At 37.8% G+C, this 17,500-nt stretch overlaps 1 protein-coding gene across 5 annotated transcripts in view; it reads right to left on the bottom strand.

Annotated features, from left to right (window-relative positions):
* foxo (forkhead box, sub-group O) overlaps positions 1-17,500 on the bottom strand; it is a 580,500-nt gene that overhangs the window by 264,972 nt on the left and 298,028 nt on the right. Inside the window, exon 3 of one of the 5 annotated variants that reach the window (XM_067112737.1) lies at positions 4,360-4,419. The exons of the other annotated variants lie outside the window; for them this stretch is intronic. Coding sequence (XP_066968838.1) covers positions 4,360-4,419 — 60 coding nt within the window. The remainder of the gene's footprint in view (positions 1-4,359; positions 4,420-17,500) is intronic. 5 annotated transcript variants of the gene reach the window in all.

Raw genomic sequence — 17,500 nt, 5'->3', positions numbered from 1 at the left:
AACTAGGGACCACAACATTTGGCAACACCGGTTTATGGCATTTTACGCAAAACCTGAACATGACTGATTTTTCTATTGGGTCCCAAAACATCGAATCCTGGTATTGTTTGGCGTTAATCAGAAAGTCAATCTTTGCATTTATCTATCGATATAAAATTTTCAGAAAATAAACATTTTAATTTACTGATGATAATGCACTTAATAACTTTTTAATTATCAAAATACAATCATAATTATCAGAACTTGCCGCCACTCCACAAATGCAAAGAATGAAAGATGGAATAAAAGGATATAAGAAAGTTTGTATATGTATTTGTGAGGACGTATTATACATAATGCACACATATACAGTATATATACACAATATATGTATATATATACATATATATAATACACATACATACATATATACATATTACATACATACATATATATATATATATATATATATATATATATATATATATATATATATATATATATATATATATATATATATATAAAATGTACACGCTGTATACATACAGGCGCGCTCCTGCCGACACTTGCGCTGACTGGCCGACGCTTGGAAGCGCTGGCTCTGCCACCCAAGAGAAAGGAAAGGAGAGGAAAAAACAAAGGAATTCAGAGCTGCGCCCGTCCATCACATGAATTTTAAAGAGGCCAGATCACTGAAACGATAACGGTCATTCTTACCGTATCTGGACGAGACACAAACGCCAATAACCATTGCATGATTGCAAACACGGTCCTTCAAAAATGGACACAGAAAGGCAACACAAAAAAGACGCCGCTATGGACGGCCTGTGTCTCCTAATGCGAGCCAATTGCGACACAAAAATGAAGAGCAAATTTTTCCCCCCTATTTTTTTTTCCTTTCCCTTCCCGGATGGATGGATGAGACCCCTTGCAGGGTGACATCATTTGCAGGGAATGGTAGGCATTACGGAAGAGCTGTGGCTTCTTACATAGGGGGTAAACGATGATGAATCACAACACTTGCCAATGATGTATTATGTAATGGCACTCGCGAACTTACTTCTTAATATCCTGATAACAAAAGCAATGATCAAATAAAACAGAATACTATGGCAATACATACACATACACACACACATACTTGCAAACTGTAGGGGTGGGGTGCTGCAACCACCACCAACTACGCCAGATCGATATATCTATAACTCACACGGGTGGGTAATAAGGCATCTTTTTTCATGAGTGCTAAGCACTGACCCATTCCAGTAGAGGAACTTTCTTCTGGTCAGAGGAAGAAAAACACACGTTACAACCGCCGCTGCTGGCATAAAGGTATATTTGCAGCGAACCGCGATTAAGCAACCAATACCAGGGCAGACGGGGGCCAGCATGTACACCACAATGAGATGACCCAAGATAATGAGCGCACCAAATGCTCAATTTTGACGCAGCAATATTCCCTCGCGCCGATGGTTTATACTTCGTAAGGTATCCGCAGCTCTACGTTTTGCTTTCATTAAATCAATTATTCCTAAATAGCTGATTCTGTGATTACAGAGCTGCTGTAATCACAGAAAATAAACAGAGAACCTCTCTCCAAAAGAAATATAAGTACAATTGTTCATGTTTCCCTGGCAATGAAAGGTTTCTAAAAAAAGGGGGGGGGATAATTTACGGATATCAAGTGATGGTTTGTGTAAAGTGATGGTCTGATAACTTTAGCTGGATTTTACCAGACATCGTATGAGGAGAATACGGGCTATCACCCTTTCGTTCTCTGCCCAAATTAGAATCAACTCATTTTATGTAAAAGAAATATACAATATACATTTTAAAACATACGGCATACGGATATGGAAAGCAGTTCATCATTTTTGGTTTCTGTGGTGCCTTGGGTTAAAGACATTTAACCTATATATAAAACTTAGGTGAGATCGTGAAGAGATGAGAAGTAAAAAAATTACCTGAATCAAATGGGTAGGTAAGGAAGGGTTTTCATGTAGTCACATTAGCCGTTAACCAATAACACTCGGTCAATCTTACCTTTCACTTTCTTCATAATTCTCTGGGAAAGTGAACAACACAGATCCTACAATTAATCCCACTGAAGCATTATGTAACGGGGCAAGTGTGGGAAAATTCCATTACTAGCCGAATAACCCACTTTGAGCACGAAAAATAAATCGCTGAAAATAAAATCTCAAGGATACTGCAAAACTGTGTCCTCAGAAGGTTATTTTACTTCTCTGCAAAGCCATTGCCCAAAATTGAAAATTCATTTCTCCAAAGAAATTTCTTAGTGACTAACGTGAGTAATAATTATTCTACTATAAAATCGAAAAACCCGTTTCTGATTTCTTCAACTTCCCTCATAACTCGGCACCGAAAGAGTGACATCTGAGTAACAAGTTACACACACACACACACACACACACACACGCTATATAATTGTATAATTACTTCTGTCAATATTTTGGTACAAAATATTTAAGCAGGACTCGATGCTCATGGTGATTTTTCCCCTGAATTAGGCAGCTTACAGAATAAGTCTTTAAAATTCACTTTTAGCAATATAATGTCTAACCATGATAGTTGTCAAGGTATTCTTGGGAACCATGACCTAGTCCGTGGGTGCTTTGAACAGCCCCATAAATCTATAAAGCTTTTACGTGAGTGTGATATCATATTCCCTCCATTTTCACGTGACGGATAAATAATAAATCACGGAATGCACCACGTACTTGAGTATTATTATTATTATTATTATTATTATTATTATTATTATTATTATTATTATTATTATTATTTTCAGAACTCCGAAAAACTTAAAAGTTCATGGAATCGTTACTAATTTTATTAATTTCTGGCTGTCAGGCCAAGTCCTGAGGCACTTTCTGCCATTCAGCGCTTAATTAAGACAGCGAAAAGGAGGAGTTGGAGAGGTTGGACAGCAAGACAAAGATATCCAGAAAATAAAGGAAATAAATTACAATGATATAAAGGGCCGCCTTGTTTCAATAATAATAATAATAATAATTAATAATAATAATAATAATAATAATAATAATAATAATAATAATAATAAATCTACAAAAAGGAGAGAAAAGCTGAGCACGAGGAGAGGACGAAAAGGGAAGAAAAACGAGATGGATATGAACGAAAAAGATGAAAGAAAGAATCTGACAGACACAGCTCCCTAAACCTCGGCAGTGTCGAGATTTCCACGGAAAACTTTTTAAATTTACTTCTTCAATATTTATGGTTTTCTGAAGTAAAACTGAAAGGAGAGAGAGAGAGAGAGAGAGAGAGAGAGAGAGAGAGAGAGAGAGAGAGAGAGAGAGAGAGAGAGAGAGAGGTCACCTTTAATCATTTCTACGACATTTAAGGAAAGGAAAATAAGTTTTCTTTCTTATAAGATCTGAAAATAAATAAATAAATTTGCCACCAAACATGACTAACATTTAATTTTCATAAAAAGAATCTAATATTTGATCAGGTTTTATATAAATATACATTCGGCTCGATCAACAACTATTTTCCACGATTTACTTAAGTAAAGAAAGTGACCATTTGTTACTTTTACAATTCTGTTTATGTATACAGTAAAATGACCGAAAATTGTAGAATATAACCAATTTAAAATTAAAATTAGAGTATTATTGATAATTTGGTAGTTTACGGAGCATATATGAAATCCAATTCGCCGCAGTATACGACAAACAGTAATCACATGCAAGCAAATGAATAATAATAATAATAATAATAATATTCAAAAGCCAAGGTTCTGATGACGACAGAAACCTTTTTCTAATGTCAGATGGGCAGTTGCCTTTACAGGCTATGCAAGAATCCTACATATATCCCGCTGAACAGTGTCCATCATCTCTCTCTCTCTCTCTCTCTCTCTCTCTCTCTCTCTCTCTCTCTCTCTCTCTCTCTCTCTGTGTCTCTCTCATTGCCCTTTGGTAGTCGGTTAATCGCCTGATCAGTAATTATGTAACCAACAAAATTTCTTTTGATTTTTCATCAATTCCTAGTACTGAGATCCTAAATGCTAAAATACCTTTCCATTCATTTGTGAATCTAGGACACAGCGCTAAAGGATAAGATAGTCAAAGGAGGAGCCCCATCACCCACACAGACTATATTCTATAAAGATCTCACCCATCATTTTACTCAGGCCTGGGCGTCCGTTCCAATCAAACCCTAAGACAAGGCTAAACCTACACATCATTTTTCATGTCTTGTTAGTTTGTTTCTGAAAGGGAAATAAACAAAAAAGACGGGAAAAAAAGACAGAACAAGTATCAATGGGGATCCACAGCCAAGGCCACTGACGCACAGTGACAGAAGGAGTTTATCGCCCTTATAGACACTCACCGTTTGGGTGTTCCTTGGCATATTACGGGTGACGCCGCCCATCACACAAGACTTTCTTACCTGCGGGTGAGACAGAAAAAAGAAACACGGTCAGACGAGGCAATAATTTGTCTAAAAGGTATATCAATACTAACCAGCCATGCGTGGATGCGCAGGCCACTACAACTTATTACCTGATTGTTTACCTGGAAAAAAAAAATCTCAAAGATAATAAAATCTAGAAAATTTAATGCTTACAAGGCTTACACTTTGGTAATGTGGCGCAGGACTGCAACACAGAAAGACTTCTACTGTGAACCTACGTCGCAAAGTCTTTCCTTGACAATGGGAAAGGTAACGATTCACACACACACACACACACACACACACACACACACACACATATATATATATATATATATATATATATATATATATATATATATATATATATATATATATATATATATATATATATATATATATATATATATATATATATATACACACTATCACACACACACCCACACACATATATATACGTGTATGAAACTAGTCTATAACACTACGCATTTGGAAGTTCAATGCAACACTTCCTATAACCTATCAAAATGATGATTTACGCAGCACAGAAACACTGACAAACGTGAAAATGTCCAAAGTTCAACCGGAAAAGTGTATCACAAAACCAACATACATCGATTTTCCTACATTAAGATTGAGGAGTTTATCGACAATCGTAATAAGATATAACTTTATGCAAATTAATTCGAGCACGATTTACAAACATCAAGGTAAAGGTCATCATCGTTGTATCAACTGTCTATCTCGAGATAGCTCACCAAAAGGTTTCCTAGCTAGCGAGAGAGAGAGAGAGAGAGAGAGAGAGAGAGAGAGAGAGAGAGAGAGAGAGAGAGAGAGAGAGAGAGAGAGGTGAGAGAGAGAGAACGTTCTGAGGAGAGAGAACTAAATGCATACACTTAAATCACCTCAAAAAGATAAAATGCGAGGTGAAGAAAGAGAGAGATGATTTATAAATGCATAATTAAATCATTCAAAAAAGATAAAATGCATCAATAAATACATTAATGATTTATAAATATAATAATCATTAATGCGAGGTAAATTCACATTCGCTGCGCCATTTATAAGAGTACACAATGTTACTAGCTAAGAAAAAACCCAACTACAGTTCTTGTAAGAATGTTGATAAACACATAAGGACAATAGAAGAATGTTCACCTACCTCCTACGTATGTATGCATGTATGTGTGTATGTGTACACATACAAAAAAAAAAAAAAATATATATATATATATATATATATATATATATATATATATATATATATATATATATATATATATATATATATATATATATATAGAGAGAGAGAGAGAGAGAGAGAGAGAGAGAGAGAGAGAGCTTTCCTTGTTTTATCCTCCAGGCACAATGGAGTAAAACACCTTTTCAGAATCCATGACGCCGTCGCTCTCTCTCTCTCTCTCTCTCTCTCTCTCTCTCTCTCTCTCTCTCTCTCTCTCAGCGTGAAATAAATGACAGCGAAATTCACAGACGTGGAGCGATATTTTTTCGCTCCTTTTCTTTCCCTCATTCTTCCATTCATTTTTTGTTGCTTCACTCCTCGACGCTGCACAAAAGAGCAGTAAATCAGCGGCATCATCATAAGGTCTTTCAACTGGGGTCTTTCCTATCGGGCGCGTGATTTACAACTTCCTAAAACAGTTGCCGCAATGATTAGGTTTAGCGTGTAAATTTCGCACCCATAAATCACGCTTCTGCCAGCACGAATAAGAAAATAACAGACAGCTCCTTTGGCTTATTAATTGCGAGGAAGGAGGAGGAGGAGGAGGAGGAGGAGGAGGAGGAGGAGGAGGAGGAGGAGGAGGAGGAGGAGGAGGAGGAGGAGGAGGAGGAAAGGGACGAAGGAAATACGTGAAAATGAAAAGAAAGTAGCAATATGACGGACTGTAGGCGGAAAAAAAAGAAAAACACACGATGGAGGGGGGTTGGTGCCACGGAGTAACCACTAAACAAAATAACGAATGAAACGGATTCCAAATATTCTTAAGAAAAGAGGAGAATGCAAAGGAAAGTTGGGAAATGGTAGAGGGAATGGCGGCGGGGGCGAGGGAGGTGGGAGGTAGGAAGGGGAGGAAGAGAAGCTGACAGAAATTATGACATTACGGTTGAAGGTGGAATCAAACACTTAAGGCTTTCACAAACACCCCGTCATCAGCCTATGGTAGGTGGTCTTCTGTCCACTGAAGCAAGGAGCTTTCACCTTTAGAGGTAAGAGATTTTCATGCATAGGAAACGTGAAGGGATCACTTGGCCTTAAAACAACTGGAATGAGAGAGAGAGAGAGAACTCTGCAACCATCTTTCCCTCTCCCCCATCCATTCGAATCCACCTGCCAGCCCTTCCCTCCGCCATTTCCAAACATTCCTTTGCATTCTCCTTTCTGAAAAATATTTGGATTCAGTTCTTGATAATAAGGAAGGCACTTGATTCATAACCCAGTGATTCAAACACAAACATTTTACTTTACAGAAGTAGTAGCATTGCCATGCCATCGCTCCTAAAAGACTGAAACCTTTCTCCCACCCAGAGACACACTACGAGTGCATCTGCAATGAAAACACAATGAAAAACCCGGTATATAAATAATCAGACGGAAAAAATGAAATAAACAAAGGCCCGGTCATAAACCGACCGACAAAGCAAAACCGCAGAACCTATAAAATGACGCAATAATGCCATGGATTCTACAAACAACCATTCATAGGTCTGCTACATAAACAAACTCATAAAAGTGGTTTTTACTTCCCATTTAGAAATAAAAAAAAAAAAGTCTCCTTGGTAAGGTCACCGGCGAGTCACTGCAAACCTACAAAATAAATAAGGTCATTAACGATAAGAAAAAATAAAATTTAACAAAATTTACATACCTTTGTTAAAAAAATGTAGAAGAATCGAAGCGTGAAACCACATAGAAAAAAAAATTGTTTCAGTAATACGTGGATGAAAGAGAAAATTTGGGGAACTGACTTTACCACAAAAGTTGGCCAACGAATATTTCAAACTCAAAGTTTAACTATATGCATCGTACACACACTATGAACTCATGAATATAGGACACTCAATGGGCTTGTTCAACTAACACACTTATACGCATATAACGCTACCTATAACAACACACTTTTAAATGTACTTATATATATATAATATATATTATACATATATATATATATATATATATATATATATATATATATATATATATATATATATATATATATATATATAATATATTATACATATATATATAATATATATATATACATATATATATATACATATATATATATATATATATATATATATATATATATATATATATATATATATATATATATATATATATATATATATATATATATATATATATGCATATTGTTGACCACGTCCAATAATACTGCCCAGCCTAACTATGTCATAAACCACTTAGGAAGACATCTATTTACATGACAAAAAAGCCTTGTTGTCTGTCCAAGTCATAAAACCGACCTGCAGTTTTACAAAGTGCTAAAAGAGAGATAAAAAAAAAATAATAAAAAACTAACCCTCTGAAACGACCACGACACAAAAAAAAAAAAAAAAATCTGGCGTGCCGAAAAAAAAAATAATAATGCAAATGAGCTATGAGGAGATAACAAAGGTCGCCCAAAACTGGACCGAGACCTGTGCAACGCCCTGAGCGATTATTAGGCAACCATTTATAATCGTTCACTGGTTAACTTAAATTACCCTATCCATCCTTAAGCCACTATGAAAAAGGACGGTAGGTCCCTCCAGCTCGTCTCTACAGAGCAACAGGTCTTTCCACGTTGCCTAATGAATAAATTTGAGAATAGATCATCCTTTATCTTGGATTACATCTTTGACAAAGCCATTAGTCTTGGTTCGACCAGCAGCTGTTATGAGGTCGAATAAACATGACAGTTTTCTTTTTATTTTCAAGCAGTTCATCACCAGTTGCTAGTATTCCATCCACATTAATTTCCCAACTGGGCTTCTGCAATTTTCACCTCAAAACTCACTGTTTAAGTTGAATTCAATACGCAAAACGAATCTATCGTCGAATTCGATGTCTATTTTTTGTTTTACCTCTCCTCTCTCTCTCTCTCTCTCTCTCTCTCTCTCTCTCTCTCTCCTTTCAATTACGACATCTGCCAGACCCAAAACGACCCCGCATCGCAGTAAGCTATTTCAATCAATAAACGCTTTCCTTGTCTGGTCCGAATCTATCTTTTGATACTTTTAAAACCTTGATGACTGAAATCAATGGTGTTAGCACACAACGCGGTCATATTGCAAACTGCCGCTGGAGGGGGTATCGCCCAAGCCTTTGACGCTCCGATATAGATCTCTCACAGTCCAACAATCTGAATTTCATATAGCCAAATATAATAAAGCTGAAAAGCTTGGAAAAAATTCAGGAAATGGACACAAACGACGACAGTCATACAGATATATATATATATATATATATATATATATATATATATATATATATATATATATATATATATATATATATATATATATATATATATATATATAGACATGGTGTATTTTATAACTAAGAAGATTCCGATAGGTAATGATATTATTGTGGCTCAAATACGTACATATTTATACAATTTACGTATACATGCCGTGTAAATGTGTATATGTAATTTTAAAACCTTCAAAATCCTGTGATTATACATCAAGAACCCATCAACTTATATCACTTCCCTCTTAGTATCTAATTTATTCTTTCTCAGAACTGAGAGAGAGAGAGAGAGAGAGAGAGAGAGAGAGAGAGAGAGAGGTGAACAGCTCGTGACGCGGCTGAATCAATTATCTCGTCAGGTTTTGATCTGCTCATTACCATCGCCATTATCTTGTCGTGGCCACTCTGCAAGGACCCCAACCACGCCGTGACGTCATCCGTGTCCCCTTCCGCGCGTCACGATAACTACAGCGCAGTTTCTCACTGCACGGCTGATTAGACTGGAGGTAGATCTAAGTCAATACATCGCAAATTTCACTGAGACTGATAAATAGGCCACGACCCTGCAATTCTTCGCGGAGCGATAAATACTGGCGATTTCCGCAGCGGAAGCCAAGTACGGACGCAAGGTTTCGCACGATCGGATGATGACTAAACATAAGCTTTGGGTATGAAGAGGAGACGCCAGGCTCTTTTGTGGGCGACGGATTTCGTGCCATAATTCCACTTTTGAAAATGTATCGGAATGAAAAGGCGAGGATCGAAACTATTCGTCTCACTGTCTGATCATCGAAGAGACGGGAATAAAAAGGAAAAAAAAAAATGCACGACGAGGAACCTCAGCGACGTTCATAGGTGAAGATTCAAAGAAAGAGAAATTGTGAATATGAGAACTGAATGCTGCAGTTGTCCAAGGAGAGAGAGAGAGAGAGAGAGAGAGAGAGAGAGAGAGTCTCCATGTCCGAAGACCACTATAGAGATGTCGTCCTCGGCGCTGGCCGACGTCGCCCTGTCCGCCGAAAGGTGTAAACGTCAAGGGGGATTAGTGGAAGAAGACCAGGGAAGTGGCAAGGTGTTCTTCTGAGGGCTCCTTTCTTATGACTCATTTTCCATAAATTATACTGTAAAATACAATATCACTTTTATTAATAATCCACCTAAAAATATATATATTTCGTGCACAGAAAACTTTTATAAAATTTTGCAGCATTTAGTCAACATTCACGTTAATCTAGTTGAAACCGGGGATAAGTTCTTTCGCTTTTCAACACAACGTGAATGAATGGAAATGAGTCTCAGTACCAAGTTAAAAGATGATGATGATGATACTAACAATGTAATATGAAAATAATTTTTTTATATATCAAATTCTCCAGCCAAAAAAAAGGGGGCTACATTATGGAACAGCGGTTCATCAGGAGTGTATGCGCATGCAAAAGCCGCATGACAAAAATACTATTTAGCACAGAGACGGGTGAAAACATTACCTCCTCCCAACTCAGTTGGCAGAGGCGAAGAAATCCAGGGAACAGGTCATCATCTACATCATCATTGTCTATGAGAAATTCTGCTTCTTAAGTGTTTCTTTTTCTTTCACTTCCACAAATCTCCTCCCATCTCCAGCATCCAGTCTCAGTGTCCTCGCGTAAGTAGGTTTCTGTGTGTTTCTAAAATGAACGAAAAAGCGAAGGAGCCTTTGAAGAAGTCAGCAATAACCTACAGCCTGAACTGCACCTGCCTTTAGCCACATGTCTGCGTGTGATAGGAAAAAATAAAATGTTTCACTGCATTAAAGGGAATTGCAACCTTCCTTCACACCTCTTTTACCCATTTCTCTTATCCCCCAGCCTCTCTTCCCCCTCCCCATGACACGAGTCCCCCCTTCCCCTCCCCCAACACCCCACAACAACCACTTACCAGTATAAAGGTCAAAGGGCGTTTCCCCGCTACATATGCAATACGCTCAGCATCATCAATAGCTCGCTATTTACACAAATATTTTATTCGGATCATTAATGAGAGACCCTTTTTTACCCTTCTGTTTTTAATTCAAGATTCAACTGTGGAATGGAGTATCGTTAAAGACACTTTCCCGAAATATTAATGACCCGATGTAAAAGCATGTTGCAAATCACACCGCAGCCAAGTATAATCATTAGATTGTGATTTATCGCATGACATCTCCCGGCACCACCTGGCTTGAGTTATTAGTGCCGTAAACACTATATTTTTTCTGGCCCCCACCCCCCCCCACCCCCATCAAGACCATCACTTTCCAGTGGAAGGCACCTTGCAAGTCGTTCCAGCGCGCCGAATTACATGAGCATTCCAGGCACAACGAATTCGAAGTAAACAAATCACTGTCGCCTTCCAATTCCAGAGATCCAATGTATTACAGAGCAGCCCGGGAGGCGTAAATACTCTCTGTACATCACTGGCCAAGTGCCAGACACAACAAGCGGTGAGAGAAAATCGAAAAAGATAAGGAAAAACTTTCCTCCCAAAAGTTTCTTCCTTCCTTCCTTCACATTGCCTGCATAAACTATTTTCTCCCGGTCGCTGTGGAGACGAGGAGACAGACATTTTCAAATTGTGTGACTGAAATGAGTTTCGAGATTTCTTTTTTGTTTCTTCTTTACCCTTTTTTTTTTTTGAGGAGAAAAGGGGGAACGGAAGAAAAGAGGGGGAGAAAAGGGTGAGGGTGGGTGGAGGAGTGGAAGGGCTAGAAGTTGGGTCAAGGGAGTTTCAAAACAACTGTCTCTCCCTAAGGTGGGGTCCCACTTTCTTTTTCGGCCCGGCGAGCCTTCTGCGTCATTTTAATCAAGTAAGATTCACGAGTTTATATCGGTCGTCATGAGCCGCCGGCGGCGGGTGGGCATAGCACAGCTCTCTTTCCCGTAGACTCGACTCAAGCCCAGACATAATTTGCATGGCCTCGTGTTTACGTCATGCGCGTGGAAACTTGAGTAATTTGAGCAAACTGTTTTGGCCGACGACGTAAAGACAGAATGGGAGGAAGGAAAGCTTGTTTACCAGAGGACGCGTCTGCACACCGGCACCACTCCATACGCGCCCCGTCTTCCCTGGAACGAACTTGCAACCGCCCCCCGCCCCCCAAAATCCACAGTCCCAAGAGCCCCTCCCGCCTCTTCCTCCTTCCCAGGCACCCCGACCCCCCCAACAACCACACCAATTGCGTAGCTGGACATAGGTGTTGTCACATCTCTGGGGTATACCCCTTGCATGAGACACGCTAGATTAGATGGATATGTAAATGAAGGAGAGGCTGCATGGCGCGTTTACACCCCCGTCTGGGATCTTCTCTGTCTGTCTGGAAAGAGAGAGAGAGAGAGAGAGAGAGAGAGAGAGAGAGAGAGAGAGAGAGAGAGAGGTCTCTAAGGAAACGAAGAATTATAACGATGCAAGAGCCACACAAAAGGAACGGATTAGTTACAAAAGCGAAAAAAATTTTTAAAAAAATCAAATTGCTTAGCCTATCATACAAGGATTATAATTTAAAGTTAATTCCACTAAGGAAGCCCTCAGACCTGTGTTGATACGCACAATAATTAAGAAAACAACTAATCTTTTTTCACACTGGTAGTTTACAGAATCTCTGTGTGTGTGTGTGTGTGTGTGTGTGATTCAAATAAATCTCAACTCCCTTGCATGTCTCCAGGGAGAGCAGAAATGCCTCCTCTTCATCACACGCCTCCGAATGTGTGCATAACACTGTATCACAGCCCTTGACGATCAACTTCCAGGCGAATTATGGCTAATACAGATGTTACACATTCCGTATTTAACCGTAATCGACGTTATTATCCGTTCCAATTAAATAAAATACTGCCTTTGGATACATTTTCACTTTCAGGCAGAAAACGCACCTTCACCAACACAAATTGAAACGCGTTGAATTTCCAATACAATACAATGATTTACAATCGAGTAATGACTCTCGTTATCACAAAAGACAAAAGGCATTCATTTTATATTCATTTTATATTCCAAGAACAGACATTCAACCACATCTAACCATTCGTACACGTGTACGTAATACTTCTGAAATTAATAAAAGCAAAAAATACTCAAAGTAGCATGAATCTTGAAACGGAGAAACAAATGCGCAGTTATGTATGGGTAGAAATACATTTTAAAATACTTATTTCTAGATATATTTCTACGCATACATAACTGTGGATTTGTTTCTCCACTACTGGAATATTTTTATGACTGTCAATCGGTATAACTTTCTCCTCGATGCCTAATGCATTACGCATATTATATTATTATTCCAATGAAAATAAAAGACAATAGTATTTAAAAAAAATTCTCATTAAGCGAAACGCCCACACTAATTGCAACACAAGGAGTCGTCCCATATCGGAAGGAAGTATGACCTGCTGTAACTGTACTGATGTCTTATCTATAGTACTTCACCTGAGAATAACTTCGGATTTTACAACCATTCTCAATGATTTTCATAAAATAAATGGTACATCACGGAATAAGACATTCGATATTTGCTTTCAAGGAAGTTAGTTACCAAATACAGAGTAAAATATTTTCTACCGTTTAATAGAATCTTAATATGAGAAAGTTTATTTTTCTGAATGACTGGTAACTCTCTGTTTCGGGAGATAAATATTTCTGGCTTGGTAAAGTTACAATACACAGAGAATGGTTTAAGTGGTATATAATTTCTCTCAAAACTAATATGTATATTTTTTTGTCATTCTGCGCGATTTGCAGGGTTGCTTGAATCAGTCCACACTCAACTAAACAAAAAATAAATAATACTCTCGATCTTCGTCCTTCAACGCTCTGAAATGAATAATCCTTTTTTTTCTGTGAGAAAAATATCATCATTTAATGAAAGAGGCATCGGCATGTTTTTTTTTTCTTAACAAAATACAATTTAATCTGTCATGTACTAAAAGAGATCAAGTTCATTCTAAATCTTGTTGCACACGAAAAATCATACGGTGTTCAGCATCGATAGCGATACTGTTCATGTTCCCTTACTAATAAAAATTAAACGTTGATACGTAAATGTAAAACAAACCTTCAGGGAAATTACTTAACACAAGATTAGTAAATTGAAGCATAAATGAGATCCCCCAAAAAAAGAAAATAAAAAAATGAAAATGAAAAGGAAAAGTGATAATCATGCAGGAAGCAATAACGTGAGAAATAGGATAGAAAAGAGATGTAATAGCAACAATTACGAAATGAATACTGACGTAATCAACCAAAAAATAACACTAGTTGTGATGGTCACGTCACGAAAACGTAAAAGCTGAAGAAGAAGAAGAAGAAGAAGAAGAAGAAGAAGAAGAAGAAGAAGAAGAAGAAGAAGAAATTTTGCAATGAACGACGTGTGAAGTCCCTACAGACGGATTTGCCTGAGCGCCACTCAACAACTTTCGAGGGGACAACGAGGGGATAACGTAAAAAAAAAAAAAAAAAGGGGGCGATTAGTAAGGGCAGAAGAGGAAGAAGAAGAAGGCGTAGACGATGAAGGCGAAGAAGGGAGGGGGGAAAACTCATTGGGTAGAGGGATGAAGGAAGGTGACAATATGGGCTCCAGACATACTGCGGGAATGTATGTAAGCATCTCAGCTGGGATGGGGGAGAGGGGGGGGATAACACATTAGAAGGGACGGACAGAGAGAGAGAGAGAGAGAGAGCAACAGGTATCCATCCACACAGACACAGTCGGTCACTAAGGCTGCAACGGCTCTACCAGAACGGTGGTAATGAACGTCTGTCTCGCTCCAGTCTCTCCGACGGTTCGCCGACTCTCGTTCGCTGAAGCGATGGCGGCTAAATGGCACCCTAACAGTCGCACAAATCGAAATCCTCTCTCTCTCTCTCTCTCTCTCTCTCTCTCTCTCTCTCTCTCTCATGCAAACATAAACACACAATAGTCACAATACATATCGTATAGACATATGTATACATTCATATATATACATATATCTAGTGTGTGTGTGTGTATGTATGCATATTACAAGCAATGATATCTCTCTCTCTCTCTCTCTCTCTCTCTCTCTCTCTAATGCAATCACAGCTACACACACACAATACACATCGAACAGACATATACTGTATATGTACATTCATACACACACAAATATATATATACAGTATATATATATATACCTGTATATTACAAGCAATGAGAGAGAGAGAGAGAGAGAGAGAGAGAGAGAGAGAGAGAGAGAGAGAGAGAGAGAGAGAGAGAGGGAAGCAGGCTTGCGACCACCTTGCAATTTGTGGCGGTTACATCAAACAAATGGCTAAGCAAGAGAGCGATGAACAGGACAGAAAACAACCGCGACACCGTGTATTCAAGTACAGCAATAATGGTCGGAACAGTGCAAGACATCTGCGGTTTTACATCAAACTAATATTCCCGTTACGAGAGAGAGAGAGAGAGAGAAAGAGAGAGAGAGAGAGAGAGAGAGAGGGGGTAAAAAGACGATCTTCTTCGGAGATGGATATACAGACTTTCTACCACTCAAAACTGTAATCTTGCGCATTTAAATTCCTTTTCTTTGAAGCAAATACAGTAAATATATATACGTATATATACACATATATATATATATATATATATATATATATATATATATATATATATACATGTATACTGTATATATATACATATACATATATATATATATTGTATACATACATACATACAAATATACACACACACACACATATATATATATAGATAAATAGATAGATAGATAATATACACGTGTGTGTAAACTGTAGAGCACAACAATCCCATTGCAGTTAATCCTCCAATTTTAATTTTAAATCCTAGTCCAGGTTGTCACTTGTTTTACTATATCTCGATAAATAAAAAAATCCCCCCCCCCTATTCTTAAGGATGCAGACACACATACAAGTTCAAGGGACTCATCTCCGAGCTGAGAAAAAAAAGAAATTTTTTCCAAAGTAAAATACTGCAATGATGATTTATGCCTCACGTCATGATGTAAACAGTTTTCTGTAAATTCATCTAACAAAAATAATCACAACAAAATATTTGTTTACTTAAAGAGTAACCCATACGAAGCTATCAAATTATACAGTGTATGAACCGACACAATGAAAAAGTTTGCATAAACTGAAAATTTATCAAATATGCATAACCTATTACGCTGCGTCACAAAACAAAGGTTTCAAAAGAAACGCAATGTATAACTAACTCCACCCCCACACTCCCCGCCCTCAACCGTCTTAGTAAAAAAATATGACGTCAGCAACAAGACAGAAATTTACGAAAACAAAACTGATCAAAAAAATTATAATGAGATCATTACAGTAAGAAATCCGGATGAAAGCGACACTGAAAATGAAAACTGCAAGCCATACGTGCAACACGCACATCATCTGCAGCTCTCTCGACTGTGAAAATACACCATATAAAACGAACGACTCAAACTAAAAACAGCAGCAGTAGTAGCGTACAATGAATCTCTTGATCAGATAACAAGGGCCACTCCTCTCCAGCTGATGGGAGGAGAATGAGAGAGAGAGAGAGAGAGAGAGAGAGAGAGAGAGAGAGAGAGAGAGAGAGAGAGGAAAAAAACTAAGTGTATAATCCATACAAATCAAACACCAGAGGAGAAGACGCAGCACCTCTGAAGGGAACACTCCCGACAAGATGCTCCACGAGCTTTAATATCTGTTATATCGAAGTGGAAGACGATGAAATGCGCAGCAAAAGTCATCAGGAATATTCAATATTAGCTACTTTTGTCGTGCGACAATGGACAGAGAGAGAGAGAGAGAGAGAGAGAGAGAGAGAGAGAGAGAGACTCATTTCGGTATCCGATGTACGTTCAAAGTTCACGAACATAAAATTAGCATTTTGCCTGCATAAGTTTGTCAAGTCAAGAATAACTTCAACAAAACTGTCTTCTTTAACATCACCAAATGCACAATTTCTCTCTCTCTCTCTCTCTCTCTCTCTCTCTCTCTCTCTCTCTCTCTCTCTCTCTCACTTCATGCATATATATACATACATACACACACAAATATATATATATATATATATATATATATATATATATATATATATATATATATATATATATATATATACATATATACATATGTATGTATGTATATATATAATAAAAGGAGCCCATAAAATCGCCAAAGGACAGAAAGTTAATGCTATATATTTCAGAGAAGAAATGCCTCCCTCGACAGACAAATGATGGAATTGTTTTAACAGAAAATACTTCACAGTCACACACACACACACATACTCACACACACACACACATATACATATGTATATATTGGTGTGTCTGTGTATGTATGTATGTATACATTTAAGCATAAAACCTAATGGAATTCCTTACCGAAAATATAAAAGTGTAGTTTAAAGCCACTGGCGTGGAGGAGATCCTTCAAGCGAAGTCTCCAAAGTTCACCGCTACTGTTTCACGCAAGAGCGCTTTGCTTGTGGGCCATAAAACCCTTATAAAACATTAATCATCCAGAAGTGATGATCGCGAGGTGACACTCAACGACTTCCCCTGATAAATGAAA

The sequence above is a fragment of the Macrobrachium rosenbergii genome, chromosome 12 (assembly GCF_040412425.1).
Source record: "Macrobrachium rosenbergii isolate ZJJX-2024 chromosome 12, ASM4041242v1, whole genome shotgun sequence".
Lineage (NCBI taxonomy): Eukaryota > Metazoa > Arthropoda > Malacostraca > Decapoda > Palaemonidae > Macrobrachium > Macrobrachium rosenbergii.
Note: the sequence above shows the minus strand (reverse complement) of the source record. Positions and strands in the feature narration are given on the sequence as shown.